This window comes from Saccostrea cucullata, unplaced genomic scaffold (genome assembly GCF_032062105.1).
Source record: "Saccostrea cucullata isolate Sc308-1 unplaced genomic scaffold, CSIRO_AGI_Scuc_v1 ctg269, whole genome shotgun sequence".
NCBI classification, from domain to species: Eukaryota; Metazoa; Mollusca; class Bivalvia; order Ostreida; family Ostreidae; genus Saccostrea; species Saccostrea cuccullata.
Window position 1 is genome coordinate 28,617 of NW_026935187.1, and position 17,665 is coordinate 46,281.

The following is a 17,665-nucleotide window of genomic DNA, read 5'->3' on the forward strand; positions in this document are numbered from 1 at the left end:
AAGGTTTCAGTATGCGTATACGGTTGAAATACATATGCTGTACCATAGGTTTCCGCAACAGAAACTGTACTATAAATTATACAATTTAGCCCAGCTTTTCAACCAAAACTCATTTTTCTCCTGAATTTTCATATTGGAAAAAACAAAACACACTCACACTAGTTATCAAAGAATATTTAATGTTATTATCAACATTTACATACATTGGCTTGGCCATTTATTTTCTCTTGCATCATAAATATTTTTACAACTAAGTCCAAGCTCTCATGTCACAACAGGAGGACAGAGAAAATGTCTGCATTTAATGATGTCTCATACATGAGAGATATAATCTTGCGAGAGGAACTTAGAACTGCAATCACTCAACTAAACCTGAATTCGGTATATGCAAGTCTAGTATCATCAAGGAAATGTAAAAGTACTTGGTATAATAAATGCACAAGTTCACATCATTAGTAGCCAATAAGCACCAAAGTGGATTTCTTTGTTAAATATTCAGTTTGTAGTTCATCATCAACCAACAGAAAAGTCCTTGAGTGGTCCACATTTTTGAAGACCCACTTGCACTTCAAGTTGGATTGACCTGCTCGTCAGTTACTTCAACCTATTGAAAATATATAAAAATATAGTTTAATAAAATCCCAATCTAAATAAAACAACATGTTAGATCCTCTTGCATACTCGCTACACAACATCTAACAGCATCCATAGAAGGTCACGTCAAATGTCAAATACGGAACAACTCAGACTCTAGACTTATTCATTCCAATAAATTAAATACAATAATTTTTGCATTCAAGTATTTGATTGGTTAAAGCTATCTTGCAAAGTTATAAACCTACTATACGTTACAAGCGAAGCGGTGTCCGCCATATTTCTTTCCTATGTGATAGTTTCAATTCCAAATATATGTGATCGATCACAGTCACGGCCCATTGCACAAGCTTCCAGGGGGCCGTGTGTGTAAACCAAGAAATAAGAAATATTTTTCAAATTTGTACTGTCTTGCGCTAGTTACAAATCGGTAAAGGTGTTTCTATGAAAATAAAAAAAAAAAACATTTCACAATAAGTTGATACGATAATTTGGTAAAAAAATAAATGAATAAATAAAAACAAAAAAAAAATGCAGATGACATTTTACAAATAAAACACCCTTTTATAGTGCTTACCAGACGCTGACAGTACAAAGTTGATTATTGGAAATCCCATCGTTAGTAAAACAAAGGATAATTTATAAAAGTATGAGTATTTTATCCAAATTTTGGTATTTCGCATTCATCAACACGGTGCACACGCCTTGCGATTTGTAAATAAAGTGATCTAGCAAAACTGGACCGTCCAGTTTTCTATTATTAGAATCGTTTCACACCTCACGCTATCCAGGGACCAGTTATTATTTGAAGAAAAAAATACATTGACAATAAAAAGAATGTTCATTATCACTAACCTAAACCATTTTGAAATATCTTTTTCTAGAAAAAAAGTAATACAAAACAAAAAATCTGCTAAGGTTTATTTTGTATACCAGATCTCAATCCCTTCCATCTCTCTCTCTCTCTCTCTCTCTCTCTCTCTCTCATGACAGTTGTATCAGGATGATGCTCGTCCAATCAGATTTTCGAAGGTAGCTCAAGACCTAAAATGATATTTTAAAAAAAGGCTGGTTATTTGTATGTAAGTAAAGTGGTTTCAAAACTTCAAATACTTATTTCTAATTTATATATGAAAACATGATATTGAATACAGCACACATACTTATTAGATTATATGAATCCAATTACAATCGCCGACATATTTGGTCATAATTTTTTTTAAACTTCAACACTAGCATTTTAAAGGTTTTTAAAATAATTCTCAAAATAAATATGATATTACACTGTATCAAATTTACAAATCATGCAGAATGGCGCGCCATGTTATGTGCTAATTGCGGCGCCCAGAGTTCCTTGATGCATTGATTTTTTTTCTTCTGACATAAAGTCGGATATGTTCATTTCGTGTACATCACCACAAAGTCATCGTCAAAATCGACTTGATTTTGCTCCATCAAAATTCATTCAAAGAAGTGTACATATAATGGAGGGAAACTCCATGTTATTCCGACAACATGACCAGATTTTTCCAGCGTGTTTTTATTTCGGTTTAATTTATTCATAAAACCAATTCGAGATAGTAAACATTCTAAACTGGACTTTCCGAATTAACTTGTTTTAAAACATGTTCAACATCGTAAGTATCAGAAATAAAGTACATATAAATGTAATTGTGCTCTGCAGCATGAAGTTTGAGAAGAGAGGCGGACAATAATGTGCTTTGTTTGTATAAAGATCGAACCATCATAATTAGAAGTGATCTTTACAGGCCAAGTATAGTGAAATACAGAGGGATTATTGATAATCTGAATACCATGTGCTTACCTGAAATTTTTCTTTTCTTTCTTTCGGACAGCAATTCCTTAGAAGGTGGAGCTTTTTCACCAGAAAGATTTTTAGTGATATCATCCAACTTCTTTGACTCAGCACTTCTCGTGTATGTTGCTACAGATGCACCATACGTTTGTCTCAAACACAAACAAATAAGATCTACAAAATGATCATAACTCATACTCGAATCAAGGGATTACATTCAATAAGTGGGTATGCCCCCCCCCCCCCCCCTCTGAAAAAATTTGGAACCCCCCCCCCCACCCTCTGAAAAAATTTGAAACCACCGCGCGTAACAAATATGCATTCATCATTAACACTGCATGTGATTATCATGATTATCTAAAAATACTAGTACTGCTTATATATACATGTAGGCTTTATCTGTTCACATACCTGGAATAGAACTATAGGATTTCGGAACTTTTCTGTCATATGCCACCCATTGTTTTGTCTTTCGGGAAAACTGTATGACAGGAACAGCTGTTCCATCTTCGGCACACTGCAATTGTCTTTCGACATGATGATTGTGATCTAATACAGCTAATTGGTTTCGTATAATATAAGAATCATAAGCAAAGGAAATTTGTTTAGGGCAATAATGCAACAATGCATGTGAGTAGAAGTTTTCTATAGCCCAAGTTTGTTTACAGTTGGTGTAGTATTGAAGATTTCCAAGGAATTCTTTACTTATGATAATTTTCCTGGAAAAAAAAAATGAATATGATTATACATGAAAGTGACACCCCCCCCCCCCCTTGTAAGGTTTAAAACATACCGAAATTCTCTAAATGTTTCCGATGATTTAGACAACCATTTTCCATTACACTTGCTTGAATCCGAAACATGTGTGCACCTGTATATACGAATTGAAATAAATACATAAATATGTGTTAGATAAGCATGTATGTACATGTATTGAGCCTGTTTTTAATTCATATATCATGAGATTTTTTACAGATTTTAAATGCAACGCAATTACCTGCCTCCAGGCCATTCATGCTCATTTGTTACGTGATGAAGAATAGTAAACCATTTTTTAATTAGCCTCTGGACATTTCCGTTGCATGAACTGCAGCAATACCAGAAATGGTTGATAGTGGGTCGTATCCATGGTAACAGACTGCGGTTGGAAGCTTTCTTTGCCAAATCTCCCAACATATAAGCCAGTTTTTTAGCTTTGTGCCATATGTCAAGGCTGTGATGGATGTGACGAAATCTTTCCGACTCTGAAAAAAAATGTTTCTTGATCTAATCATATTGATCATTATTAAAAAAAATTTCAATTTCGCAAAACCACAGTAAAATGTTATAAAAATAGATATTTACTCAGTAAAGCAATGATAGTTTTACTGCCGTCTGATACGATCTCCCAAACTACAAGTGGGAATTTGTAAACTACAGTTTCTAAACCTCTCTCAATCAGCAATTTCTCCATTTTTGGGCTACTTCTTTGAACTTCGCGCGAGTCAGCAATATCTAAATGAACAATTAATCGGCTATCATTGTCCATGAACACAGCAGTGGCTTTATTTGCTGAAAAACCTGCAAAATGTGTCTATTCCACGTCATCATGTACTGTAGAAATATAAATGTTGTATCTTCATAAAATCTCAATGAGTTTACCACCTTTACCATAATTCAAAGACATTACCTGGAGAATCATATCGGACATCAACAGCTAAGCTTAGAGGTTTTCCTCCAAATTTTCTGTGGATATCTGTGATGTGGCTTTTAAAGAAATTCTGAATTGCTTCCTGATATGTAGAGGAAAAAAATCTGCTTTAATTTCTCATTCACATTTAAAATTAATTTATTTTATAGATTATAGATGTGTTATTTATCTTACTTTATACAACAGCTGGTGATGATAGAAAGCACGTGAACATCCAATCATCAAATTGATGAACTTTGCCCCAGTGCAAAACTTGCTCCATGATGTACCGGACAAAAGTATCATAAGCTGTATAAGAAGTGCTACAAGACTTTTTCCACCATAAAATGGCGTCGAAATCCATTTATTTTTATGGCCATTCTATAAGAAAACCAAAATTATGGTTAATATTTACTACAAGTATATCCAAACGGAACAAATATACAGGAACTAATTGTGTAGGAATGTCATACATAATTCTAAACTGGGTGGGAAATAAGGAAATAAGAAGGGGGGGGGGGGGGGTATGGGACTCAACTTGACAAATCCTGCACTTCTTGTAAAAAAAAATACCTCCTTTATTTTTTTAAAATATCAAATGCCATGCATATTTATCACATGGCATACAAAAGAATTATAAACAATAAATAAAAAAAATTTATAGTAATGAGATCGAAAGCGAGAGAAAAGGAGAGAGAGAGGGAGAGAAAAGAAGGGAGGATAGAGGAAGGAATAAGCGGGAAAGAAAGGGGTGCATAATAGAGAAAAAATACTCCCCCCTCTCCATTTAACTGGCTTGTAGCAAAATATATGGTTATACCGTTTCTTTTATGGGGTACTTACCAAACACAAGTACTTATATTTGATGCCAGCTGCAATTTTTTCTCCCTGCTGGATAGTGCTTTTGTCAATACGTTGTCCACACGCATCACATGTGGATTTCTCTATGAGGTGCAATATTTCTCTCTCGCCGACTATATATCTGCGATCTTGTAAGAAGTGCATCTCTTCGCTTTCGTCGCTTACTCTATAAACAAGACATGGTCTTATTAGGTTGTAACACACACTACAGAGAGAGAGAGAGAGAGAGAGAGAGAGTACGCACTCATTCAAATTTTCATCATCTAAATCAATGTCCTCGTCTTCCTCTATACTACATTCGTCTTCACCGAATATTTCTTGCAATATGTTTTCCACAGTGACTGAACTTGCATCGTCTTCCTTCAAATGAGCAAGGTATCGAAAATATATTACATGTATCCGCTTCATACATGATTGAAAACAAGTGGAAGTAATCGCGTGGAAAAAAAAATCATGTAATGGACTATAGATACATGGCAACGTATACTGTTTACATATGTATATCATAATGTAAAAACGTTTATAGAAGTAATAAAGGTATTTATACTGTTATTCCCTCTCTCTTCAGGCACATAGCATCGTTTTTAAAAGTGGGAGTCCATACAGAGAAAAAAAATTCACTTACAAGAAAAGTTGACAAGCAAAAAAAAAAAAAAAAAAAAAAAAAAACAAAAAACAAAAAAACAAAAAACAAAAACAAAACAAAAACTGAAAAGTTGCCAAAGTTGAAAATCCTATTTCGGGGGGGGGCTGTTTTCAATGCCATTTTTTTGGGTTCCAATTTCTTATACTAAGTTTCTTTAGTCAACACAAAGTTGGGGGGGGGGGAGGGCAACCAGTCTTTCAAGGAACATTTCCTAAAGAACATGTATAAGTATTGTTGGGAAAAAGAGGGAGGCCACCCCCCCCCCTTTTTTTCTTTTCTTTTTTTTTCATGGGTTTCCAATTTATTTGCCTAACAAAATATTTACGTCAAAATGATTCTTCATTTACTTTTTGTCGTAAGCAACCCCCATTCATTCACTAGCATACGCTGACTTTCAAAGTAAAGACAGCAATCAAATTCGTAAAATAAAATAATTGCAGGTCCCTGGATGATATAAGATGTGAACACATTCTAAATTTAGAAAACCGGACAGTCCGGTTTGTTATACATGCAGTGTGGATGGCCGCGTGGCGTAGACGAAAGACACAACTTTGGATAAACTATTTCTAATTGCTTGAAACTTTTTGTTTTACTTACCATAGGATCCACTCACTTGTCAAGCTTGTACTGTATGCGTTTGGTAAGCTACGTAAAAAAAAATCGTGGGTGAATTTTTACTTTCGTGAAATTATGACTAAAAGTTTTATTTATTTCTAATATATTTCATGTTCTTTATTTGTAAAATTTATTTTATTAGAATATAAATGTATTTTTTTTATATATTGCAATTATTACATGTAAAATGTAGGGCAAGACAGTACAGGTTTGACTTACATTTCTTGGTTTAGACACACGGCCCCCTGGAAGCTTGTGCAATGGGCCGTGACTGTGATCGATCACATATATTTGGAATTGAAACTATCGCATAGGAAAGAAATATGGCGGACACCGCTTCGCTTGTAACGTATAGTAGGTTTATAACTTTGCACGATAGCTTTAATAGAATTTAATGTCTGACGTGACACTCTACAGGATGCCATTAGATTTTAGCCAATATGTGCGCAGATCTAACATTTAATTTTAATAAGATTGACAAACTGAAAGTTCCTAAAACTGTTCTAGCACAAGCCTTTGTTTGATTAATTTCAGATTTTCAGCATTTTTGATCAGAATGATTAAAAAAAAATCTAAAAATTTATCAAGTGTAAAATCTCATTAGTTTATTAAAGTTGCCTCTTTTAAACACTTGACAAGGGATAATGAAATAAACAAACTTGAATGTATTTAATGTACTGAATATGTATGTATGGATTTGTTTCTGATAAGATTTTCAGAGTAAATTAAGGATTTTTTTCTTCATTTTATTTGTTCATCAAAATATTTTTTGTACCCCTAACCTAAACCCTTAGACCATGATTCATGATATTTGTATAACAACTAGAGGCCCACAGACCTTATAGGTTACCTGAGTATCATGTAAAGCCTAGAAAAAAAATATGTTTGTTCCCGACCGACCCTAATATATAGTGCCAACCCTAAATTTTTTTTTAATGCTTTTGTCCCATGAAGTGCAAAATTTCACCCAGGGAATTATAGTCTCCAACTCTGCAAGCTTTTCAACACAGAAAGAAGTTTGGGTCACCTTTCTATTATAAGTTTAAGTCACAGAAATGCTTGAAAACACCATTTCTTTTGTCATTAATGTTACTTCTATACACTTTTTGATTCAAGAAGCAAAAAAAAATGTTTCAAAAAAAATAATTACCTACCTATCTACCTATATTTTTTCAGCCTGAAAGGGGAAACAAATATATTTTTTTCTAGGTCTAACAACTTCCACTCAATTGAATTTTGTTCGTAATTTAAACAAAAAGCCATGAAATTCACAATTTTGAAAGACGCACCTTTGTTTATCATAATTATACACTTAGTTACCGGTAACATGCTTACTTTGGTTACTTAATACCCAAAGGTAGATCAGAGTAATAAAGATACAATGCAATTCCATTTTATAACCACCAGTTGTGTACCCCACCCCACAGGAACCACTAACCCTGGGGCCACACATTTCAAAATTTACTAAATGTTTTCATAGGTTTTATTTCATCTTAAATGGTTTGATTAATTCCAAAGAGCTATAAGACCCACCCTAATACTAGAATCCCTGACCCTGGGGTCATGAATTTCATAATTATGGTAGAGGACTCAATGCCGATTACAATCATACCAACAGTTTGACTGCTTGATGTTCAGGAGGGGAAAAGAAGAAGGGGATTTTCAAAGATTGCATGAATTTTAGTGGTTTTGGCCCCACCCTTCAGGCCCGCGGGGGGAGGTGGGGATAAAATTTATAAATTTTGTTCCCCTTCACCAAAATTGGTTGAAATTGGTTGAGCGGTTGCAGAGAAGCTAAAAATGTTGATAATACTTATCTTAAATAAATCATACAATTTTAGTTGGTAGCTCGCAAAATGAGACTTTCTAAGAAAATGTTAACATCTGTTTATTTCATGGAAACATATAAATATATTATATAAAACTTCAAAAGTAGAGGAAAGCAGCTTACATGTAAACCCCCCCCCCAACCCCAAAACACACTGACTATGATCATGATGATAAATACTAAATAGAGAGCTTAACATTACACAGTGAGATTAACAAAACAATAGAAAATAAAAACATAAACTTTATGCTTCAGTCCTTAATTTCCTAAAATAGAGCTACATAAATTATATTAAGTTATTACTCACTGTTAAAACATACCTTTTAACAGAAGTATTCTTCATCCTCTCCTACTAGACTTAGTTTTCAGATGATTTGTTCAGTGGATATCTGAAATTAAAATAGATCAAGTTAGTACAGTACCGTACATTAATAACTGTTTTTGTTTTTAGCATGAGCTAAGAAAAGTCCCCAAAACCACTTGCATATCCATTTGCTTGCACCTGACATTCAGTTAAAATTCTAATAGACACATGACAAAGAAAAAAAATGATGGAAAATTGTATCTTATTAAAATGGACACACTCTGGTCTAATTCTAAGTGGCAGTCCTATCACATCCACAATTTAAAAGTTCTTGAAAAGCAATTATATTTGAAAGTGAGAAAAATTAGATAAGTTACAATTTTTCATAAAAGCAAGACTACATCTAAATTATGTTTGTTTAAGATATATATGTATGCCTTCTTTGATTCAAAATTATAATCCATTTAATACTTTATTTTATTTATTCCATTTTGCATCAAGGGCAGATAACTATTTATATAATAAGACAGAACTATGACTCTTTAGTGGCCATTGTTGAAAATTGATTTAATTAGTGATAGAAATATGGCAAATGGTAAACAGCTATAAACAGAGAGATTACAAAAATCTTATTTGTGTATCAGTCATTTTATCAAGTCAATAAAATTTAGAAGTCATATAGACGTAAAAGTATTATGTCAAATTTTCATAATGGGTCACACAGTGTGGCCCAGTGGTTAGAGCGATACGCCTCAAGTCGGGAAGTAGGTGCTGATTCTTACATCACGGGTCTGAATCCAATGTAGTACATAGAGACCGCTCCCTTGGATGAGAGCAGAGACTGTGTTGGTGATGTATCCACATGAATAAAAAGTTCTCTAAACGGATATCATAATTTCTACGAGCAACAAACAAATACTAGTATATGACTATATAACATCAATGCATGCAACTAATTACTTAAGAAATTGATAATGGCCAATTGCTCATTTCATCAAGCTCCAGTCTATCATAATGCAGAATTTATATACAGGTAAACAATAGCTGTTCTGTTGATATCAAGAGAATTATGTTTATGGTTAATATGATTTAAAAGTGATTTCTGATATTTAGAAACTGCACGGTGCAGCACCATATTTAATATTTGACGCCCAAGGTACAAAAATAACATAAGTATTTCTAATGAAGAATTAAACCATGCACACTAAATCAAGTTTTAGGTTGCTTAAATAGTCTTATTTATTTCATATAGATCAAAACATGCATATGTGTCAACATGAAATTAAAATTTAATTCAAAATAAATATCACTTTAAGTTTAATTCATCATAATTATGCCTTGTAGGAAAATATGCTTATGTATCTTTGTATATAAATAGTTTATTCACTTTCGACATTTGCTTTAAAATCCTTATGTATGGTATGAAAATAAAATACTTCAACTTGAATAATGTGTGGCATTATGAAAATTATCAAGTCACTTTCATAGCCCAAAAATCTGCAAGTTCTCAGGAATTTTACTTTCATGACTACAAAATGTACAAATTGGCATTTCACAGTGATACAATACTACACAATGGCATTCTCACATCATGATGCCCTCTTACATGTCTAATATTTACGATTCTAGATTGCATGTATGTTAAAAATATATTGAACCCCTTCCTCAGCTGTGCAGCACAGTCTTCCATCAATAATAAAAACAATTCAGCAAAAAATAAATGTACGATTCAAGAAACTACTTCTGAGAATAACATTGAACACATCCTGCAGCTATAATGAACAATAAAGCTCACCTTTTCTGAAAAAAACATAAGCGTGGGGTCAAATCTTTCGATTTTCCAAATGAAAAAGTTAACACCGGATACAAGTACATAACGATATTATCCTCTAAAACCAACCTACATTTAAAATTCCGGAATACTGTACTACAACACGTTGTAATTTTTAAATTATGTAAATTTTGGGACATGATTGGGACGATGCAGAAAATACAATAGGTTATTCTAATATTCTTACGAAAAACATGAAAGATAAATACAATGGTGCAAAATACATGCATGCGTTTAAACAGCAGTTAATTATATATATAACAACCTATGCTGAGAATGATTTACAAGGCGCTTTTTCACAATAATTACAACTGTACAATGGTCATTTTGAATTTTTGGAACGCGCCATTTTAGGTCAATATTATTCTTACGATTTCAGACGATAAAAAAAATAATAAAGGTGCTCTGAACTGTAACAAATAACTACCTGTATCTAATCTGCCGTTTGGGGTGCCTTTCTTCTGTGTAGATTCAAAAGATCTTCTCATCTCTGTTGTTTTTCTTGAGCAAATTCTTGGAGTTTTCTTCGCCATTTTGTCCTTCTTTCTTCTCTGAAAATCTAACCAATGAGAGAGAAGCATTCTGCCGCGATACGCCACCTAGTGATTCAAATTCTTTACGGAAAATTCAGTTTAGTTTTTGCATTTCTCTTGGCAATTTTTCTTTTTTTACGTTTTAAATGCAAATGTCCTTGTATATATATGGCAACAGAATGAAAAGTTTTGAATGATAAAATAAAATTGATCATGGAATCGAACTCCGACTGTCCTAATGTTTTCAAATAGAATGATTTAAAGTCACATGTACACATGTACTTCGATGTGAAAAAAAAAAGAAAAGAAAAGAAGAAAGAAAATGGTATACAAGTCAACAAAGTTATGCTGATGGCATATTAACCACATATGTGCAATTCAAAAGCAAAATTGGGGTTATAAGAATTATTCATCAATTGTTGAAAATTTTCTACTCAGAAAATATCAACATGAACGTACAAGTCTATTTGTTATCTAGGAATTTCCTGTCACAGCTTACAAATTGAAGTGGGGAGATTTACCAATATTTCTCCTGAAGATCGATTATGTAGATGTAAAATTCATTTTATTTTTATAACATTGTCATGTAAAAAAAAATATGATCGTCAAACATGTCCCCCCCCCCCCCCCCCCCCCCCAAAAAAAAAAAATCAGTTTATTAATAGTAAATCTCCATACTTCTCAGCTTAATAGATGATGAACCAAAAAAATATTGGTCACTCAATACAGAAGATACGGAAACTCTTAATTTTGCAGGCAAATTTATATAAATATCTTGTAATAGAAGTGGTCATAGTCCTTTACACATGTCATATGTAAATTCTTCTTTATTCCTTTATAATACAGGATTATTAATTGCTTTTAATAATTGTTTTGCTATTGATTGACTTATCTTTTCCTTATTACTTAGTATTGTAATAATCTCACACTTTTCTGTTTTGGACTCTAAATTAGAAATAAAACGTTTTTTTAATATAATGTACTTAGAAATAACCTATATAAAAAGTTAAGAAATAAAATAGACTTTATATAGTTTTCATTAGGTTGCGTTTCATTGACCTCTAAATATTTTCAATATTTGAAGTTTACAATGGTGGCAAACAAGGAATACCATTAATTGTCGATTTCTTTTTTGTGATTGCTGATTTCTTTTGTGGAGAAATTGTAAAATAATATTGAAATTTTTGAAATAGTCTATTGAACTAGCTATAGCAAATATTCTCCTTACCAATAGATTAATTTTATTATATTAGATTGATAGATAAACATTTAAGAGGTTTGTCTATTTTCTTTTAATCACCAACACATAAAATAAAAACTTCTTATGCTAAATATGAAATATTCTATGAAATATTTTACATAACACATTATACATATGACATGTTTGATTTTACGTGAAGTTTTATATTAGTGTGATTTATTTTTAATTTTGAATGTTCAGAAACCTTGGTGTCATTAGAAAAGGCTAGTTATGTATACCATGTACTGCGTGTATATATTACGCCTGGTCACAGTCCATTGTTCCTCTAAGGTAGAAAAACCTCTCAATCCACATAGAATATACAAAAAATACACCAATACGGTAGCAGGTGTCTTCGCGACACGTGTCTCCCCACCTGTGGCACGTGAGGACAGGTGCCCGCGAGTGGGGTTCAACGTAAAGAATTGAAAATTTGATCAACTTACAGACTACTTTAAATCTATTTTTAAAAAAACTAAGTTCTAAATCACATATCTAGCACATTATACATCTCAATACGAATATAACTGAACATATTACTAAAAACTATACCGCGTTTTCAGTGATATTGCATTAATTAACATCACGAAAGCAAGATATATGAAATAAAACAAAATTTAAAAAAAAGCCTACACATAATATACAATCTAATTAAAATTTTGAGATTTTCCATTCGCTCCCAGGGTATTGTTTCACAAAAGCAGACTTTTTACATATAAGATCTAGAGTTCCTCGTGTAAATAAACATTTGGGGAACAAATGGAAGACGTGGATTTAATTTTAATTAGATTGACATAAAATGCTGCAAATCCTGGGAACCATGACATCAAATTTTCAGGACATGTTTTCTTGTAATATTTTTAATGCTGTAAAACCGCGGCTTACAAATAAAATGTTTTCACGAAGACGGAAATGAAAATACATATATGTAGATATTAAATCAATGTTATTATAAAAATAACTAGTACATGTAACTATTGAACTATATGTATATGAATAGTAAAAAAGGCTTCCTAGTCAATATGTATTGTTAACAAATTGAAATTATTGAAATGATATCCATTAAGGAATAGATATACAGAGACATGTATAAAGAATATAAATGCAAACCTTTCTATCTCAGATTATGTTCACTCTCGTAATTATCTGTATTTCATGCACCATGAAGACACTAATTTTCTTTTTAAACAACTTTACATTAAACGTAATCGTAGTTTTGTGAAAATGATGTATGTTTTCAAAATAATCAATTCCCGAGGGGGAGTATTGAGTTGGGTAATGTAGAAAATCCTTGTGAGAGGAATCGATTTTGTTTAAAAATAATATTTTTGAATTCCGACACAATATGAAATAAACAATTTTTATACATTTAATATGAAGCAAGGATTTTGTATAATAATTATGCTTATCATTGATATCAAAATCGGTATGTGTAAGTTTACAAAGAGCAGGCACATCTCAAAATCTGAATATGAACTATTTGATATTTAAAAATAAAACCATTTTTTTTAAATGTGTAAATAAATATAAGGATGATATGAGTTGATTTTTCTACCCTTTTGAAAAAAAATTATAGAGAAAAAGTTTCAGTTCGGTTTCAGCATGCGGAAACCATATCGAATTGAAATCAATAGTAAAAAGATCATATGCATATGAGTTGATTTTTCTACCCTTTTGAAAAAAAAAATAGAAAAAGTTTCAGTACGGTTTCAGCATGCGGAAACCATATGGAATCGAAAAATTAATAGTTTCCGGAAACTGAAACCTACTGAAACTAAAACGTATCGTTAAATTGATCTTTCATTAAATTTTACATTGGTTTTCGTTTTGCGGAAACTATTAGGAAACAAACCTAATGGTTTCAGTATACGGAAACCCTACTGATACTTGCTGAAACTATTATATAGTTTCCGCATTGCGGAAACCATACAGGAAACTTCAACGCCAAGTTTCAGCAAGGTTTCCGCATAGTTTCAGTTTTGCGGAAACTAGACTTTTCATCCAGTGAAATTTAAATACAGTAAATAGATGAAATCCATCTAACCCACGTCTCGAGTTGCATTTGTTCAGTCTGTCTTTTAAAAACTATAACACTAAAAATACACTATAAAATGTATTTTATAGTGTAGGATAAGACCAATTATGACAAGCTCATTTGTTTGCAATGTTGATTTTGCAGTTGCATGTATTAGTTACTTGGATGTTACATAGATGTTACAGCTGTGTTGGGTTTCAGGTTGGTGTATGACAGTATGTTGTTTGCTTTTATACTTTCATTAAATAATTATTTTTTTAAAAAAGGCTGAAATTAATGTTTTTTAGTGTATTATATTGCTGTATAGAAAAATAAATCTATATCATTAGGCCATGCAAAGTTAATTACTTGGTTCTCAGGCCTTTTGTCAAGAAATATGATGAGGGAGGGAGGCATTTTTTTTTCTTTTTTATTGCCCCCAAAACATGATGAGGCAGCTTTTTACATTGTACAAAACCTCAAAAAATGATGAGGGAGGTGATTTGGTGTTTATTATGTTCCCCAAACGAAGTTGGGGAACATATTGTTTTTACTCTGTTTCTTATTATTATTATTAAGGTCTTCCGTCTTCAGCGGAAGACCTTCTTGTTATTCTTCGGTTTCTTTTTCACTTTTTTTCTTCTATATTATTATTCTTTTTTTTTCTTACCGATTTTGTGCACGCGATTTCTCGAAAACGGCTCGATGGATTTCAATGAAACTTTCAGGACTTATGTAACATTACTCGAACCTGATACATAATTTTTTTATTTGATGACGTCACTTCCGGTTCGGAGATATTGTCGATTTTATGATTTTTGAAGGGTCAGGTTGTCTGCAGACTTTCTAACAAATGGCTCTAGATAGAACCATGAAACTTTCAGGAATGATAGTTCTAAGTCTATAGATATGCGTAAGGTATTTCATTTTTATCGGAAGTGCCGCGCGTCGGCGTTCGTCATGGCCTAAAAAAGTCCAAATGCGAATTTCAAAATTTTTAACACCTTTTTTACGATATCTGTTTACCTAGAAATATTTTATGAAAACATATAGAACAAAAGATGTGCAAAATTTCAAGATCTTTCAAATGATATCTCTAAAAAAGGGCTGGTCCCTAAAATAAAGGATCTAAAGGGATCAGGAGTTTCTCTCTGATATCTTTAAATTAAAAGTATTGAAAATTTGTAATACATCAAAAAAGCATAGTTGTTTAAAATGTCAAGTGAAATCTATTGAGATCAGAATACGTCCAATAAATTTATAATGAAAAATCGCATGTTTTTACTTTTTAGTCTTGTTGTTTTTCTTTAGCGAACCAGTTTAATCAGATTGTTGTAAAAATGGGTAGGCAATCCCGGGCCGGAGCAAATTAGAAACTAGGGCTTGCAGTGATTCCTCAAATTTATCTCTTAATACTTTATAAATGGAGGTGAAATTTTCAGATTTTGTTATTTTAAGTTTATTTGTATTCGCTATAAATACTGGAAATTGAAAATTGCTGTCAGTCCTGGTTTATAAATTACCCCGGCCCGGGTTTGCTTCCCCATTTTACCGAACTCCGTCACACTGTTTTCATAACATTGGGCGACTTGGCACGGAAATAAATAGGCTTTCATAGCAGAGTTGTTGTTCAGTTACAGACGTTCATCTATTCTAAATATTGCTCTCATTCACATCATCACCTAGAAATTGCGTAGCTGATTGTGACAAGACGGACAACAGTCACTGTAAGTATAACTGTGTAATTTATTCCCGTATTTTAACGATTGGGTTTTTTCATTCGCGCCATTTTGTGGCTACCTTAGTGTGTGGATGCCAGCAGGAATACTGTTCTTTATTTAAAACGTGATTTCTTTAAAAGCGAATTAGGTTGTGATTGAATAAATATGTTTATGCAGTTACCGTGCTTTGTTTTCGTAACCACAAAAATTCATGCCTTTCGCTTAAGAGGGATAAATAAATCCCACATGAAATGTGCTCGTTACAGGTCCTGTGCAACGGTGCGTTCAACAGCGCATCGACTAACCTAGCAGCTAAGTAGTAGATATCTATCTCTATTGAACGGACAGCTAACTTAGCTGCTAAATGTTAGATTTTGAATAAATTTATATATGTAAAATCTTTCAAATACTGGATCAAATAAAGTTTATTTTAGGCGAAGATATGTATTTAAATTTACATTTAATTCACTTACATATAGGAAATAACCCTCCTTTTTGTTGAAGTCTTGAATGCTGCAGATTTGTAACCAAGGAAACTATCTTGGCTTTGGGACGTAGCATTAAATATTTATGCTAGCTCTCCATAAGTAGCGGTTAGTTAGCTGTCTGTTCAAGAGCATAGCTTTACGTAGCGGCTATTTAGCAGCTACGCTGTTGAACGCATCCCAGGACCTAGGCCTATAGCTTGGGAGCTGGAATTACCGATCCAAATTGCCTACTGTAGCTTTCCTTAGCTACTTAATGTAGCTTAATTTTGGTATTTCAATGCATTTTTTTTCATTTTGCATTTTTTATTTAAAAAAAAAGAGAGAATTGTAAGTACATTGATATTAGTACATAACCCTGGTTACATGTCTACTATTATTTATTTTATTTAACAAGCAATCCGAAGATAGATCCCAAGAACTGGTCTCCATATCCCACAATGGGATTCAAAACCTTGACATATTAATGGAACAACTCCTAATTCTGTGACTCAAGAGCAGACGCTCTAACCTTTTGCGCCTCGCAGGCAAGAAATGCGGCATATACGACTGGTATAAACATTGCTGCTTTTTAGTTTTAAGCATTAAAGGAAAAGAAGTATAATTTCTATTGTTTGTGTAACTGTCCACCAACGTGCGTTGAGGCCTGCATTAGTATGCAGTACCTAATGCTGAACTGAATAATATTAAATAACCAATCATTCAATAGATATCATGTTAGTCCCAAGTATCTGATGTTTTCCAGGGTTTTCATGATTTCGATATTTTACATGTCAGGAAAATGTGAGCAGCACCAACACCATCTTGAAAACTAGGAAATCAGCAACTCCACTTGGAGGCTGCATTCTCGGGTTATTATGTTCCATAGGCATACATGTGAAATGAATTTAATGCTGAAATCACATCTATTATTGGAACAATACCCTTAGTACTCACTGACATCGTTTTAATTTGCTAGTTAATAAATGTACAGTCTGGTGAAAATATTTTATGATACTGTCATTAGGTATGTTTTCATTCCCTGCATTTGGAAATCTTGCAAGATCTTCATTGTAATGTAGAATGATATTTTCTTTTCATCGATATTGGTGTCTTAGTGTTATTGATACAGTGCTCCAAGTCGCACTTACTTTTATGTCGGTAAATGGCGACCTAAAATTTTTTTTGATCGCCATAAACAAATTTTTCACTCGCCATGATTAAAACATGTAAATAACACTATTAAAACAATGAACTAACTTCCACATGTGTAATGTTTTTATTTAAATCAAAGATTATTATTAATTACTGTGACTAGAAATCTTTTGCTAGTTGAAGGATATTTTTTTATTTAATACAACCACCCTTTGTATAGTACATGTACACAGAAGAACATGTACACAGAAGAGTTTCATCAAAATATAATAAAACTTTGACAATTGTTAAGACAGGGCTTTGCCAATTGTTTATCATGTTTAGGCCTACCTGTTTACTTACTACTACGTATCTATCTAAACCTAAACTCAGTC

At 32.6% G+C, this 17,665-nt stretch overlaps 2 protein-coding genes and 1 long non-coding RNA gene across 4 annotated transcripts in view; 1 reads left to right on the forward strand and 2 right to left on the reverse strand.

Moving 5' to 3' along the window:
- LOC134242131 (uncharacterized) overlaps positions 1-17,665 on the forward strand; it is a 92,430-nt gene that overhangs the window by 22,185 nt on the left and 52,580 nt on the right. The gene's annotated exons all lie outside the window — the stretch shown is intronic.
- LOC134242120 (uncharacterized) lies at positions 159-10,227 on the reverse strand. The gene is made up of 3 exons (XR_009986806.1): positions 10,129-10,227; positions 8,350-8,418; positions 159-604 (listed from the first exon to the last, which is right to left on the reverse strand). It is a non-coding gene; the product is annotated as an uncharacterized LOC134242120 (long non-coding RNA).
- On the reverse strand, positions 833-4,561 carry LOC134242103 (uncharacterized). 2 transcript variants are annotated; one of them, XM_062724122.1, is made up of 8 exons: positions 4,275-4,561; positions 4,080-4,182; positions 3,755-3,970; positions 3,408-3,654; positions 3,204-3,281; positions 2,822-3,129; positions 2,420-2,584; positions 833-1,638 (listed from the first exon to the last, which is right to left on the reverse strand). In XM_062724122.1, exons 1-8 carry the CDS (start codon positions 4,383-4,385, stop codon positions 1,613-1,615), a joined length of 1,254 nt encoding a protein of 417 aa, XP_062580106.1. In that variant the 5' UTR covers positions 4,386-4,561; the 3' UTR covers positions 833-1,612. The 2 variants fall into 2 exon arrangements, with proteins under 2 accessions (XP_062580106.1, XP_062580105.1); XM_062724121.1 differs by lacking the exon at positions 833-1,638 and having other exon boundaries at positions 2,120-2,584.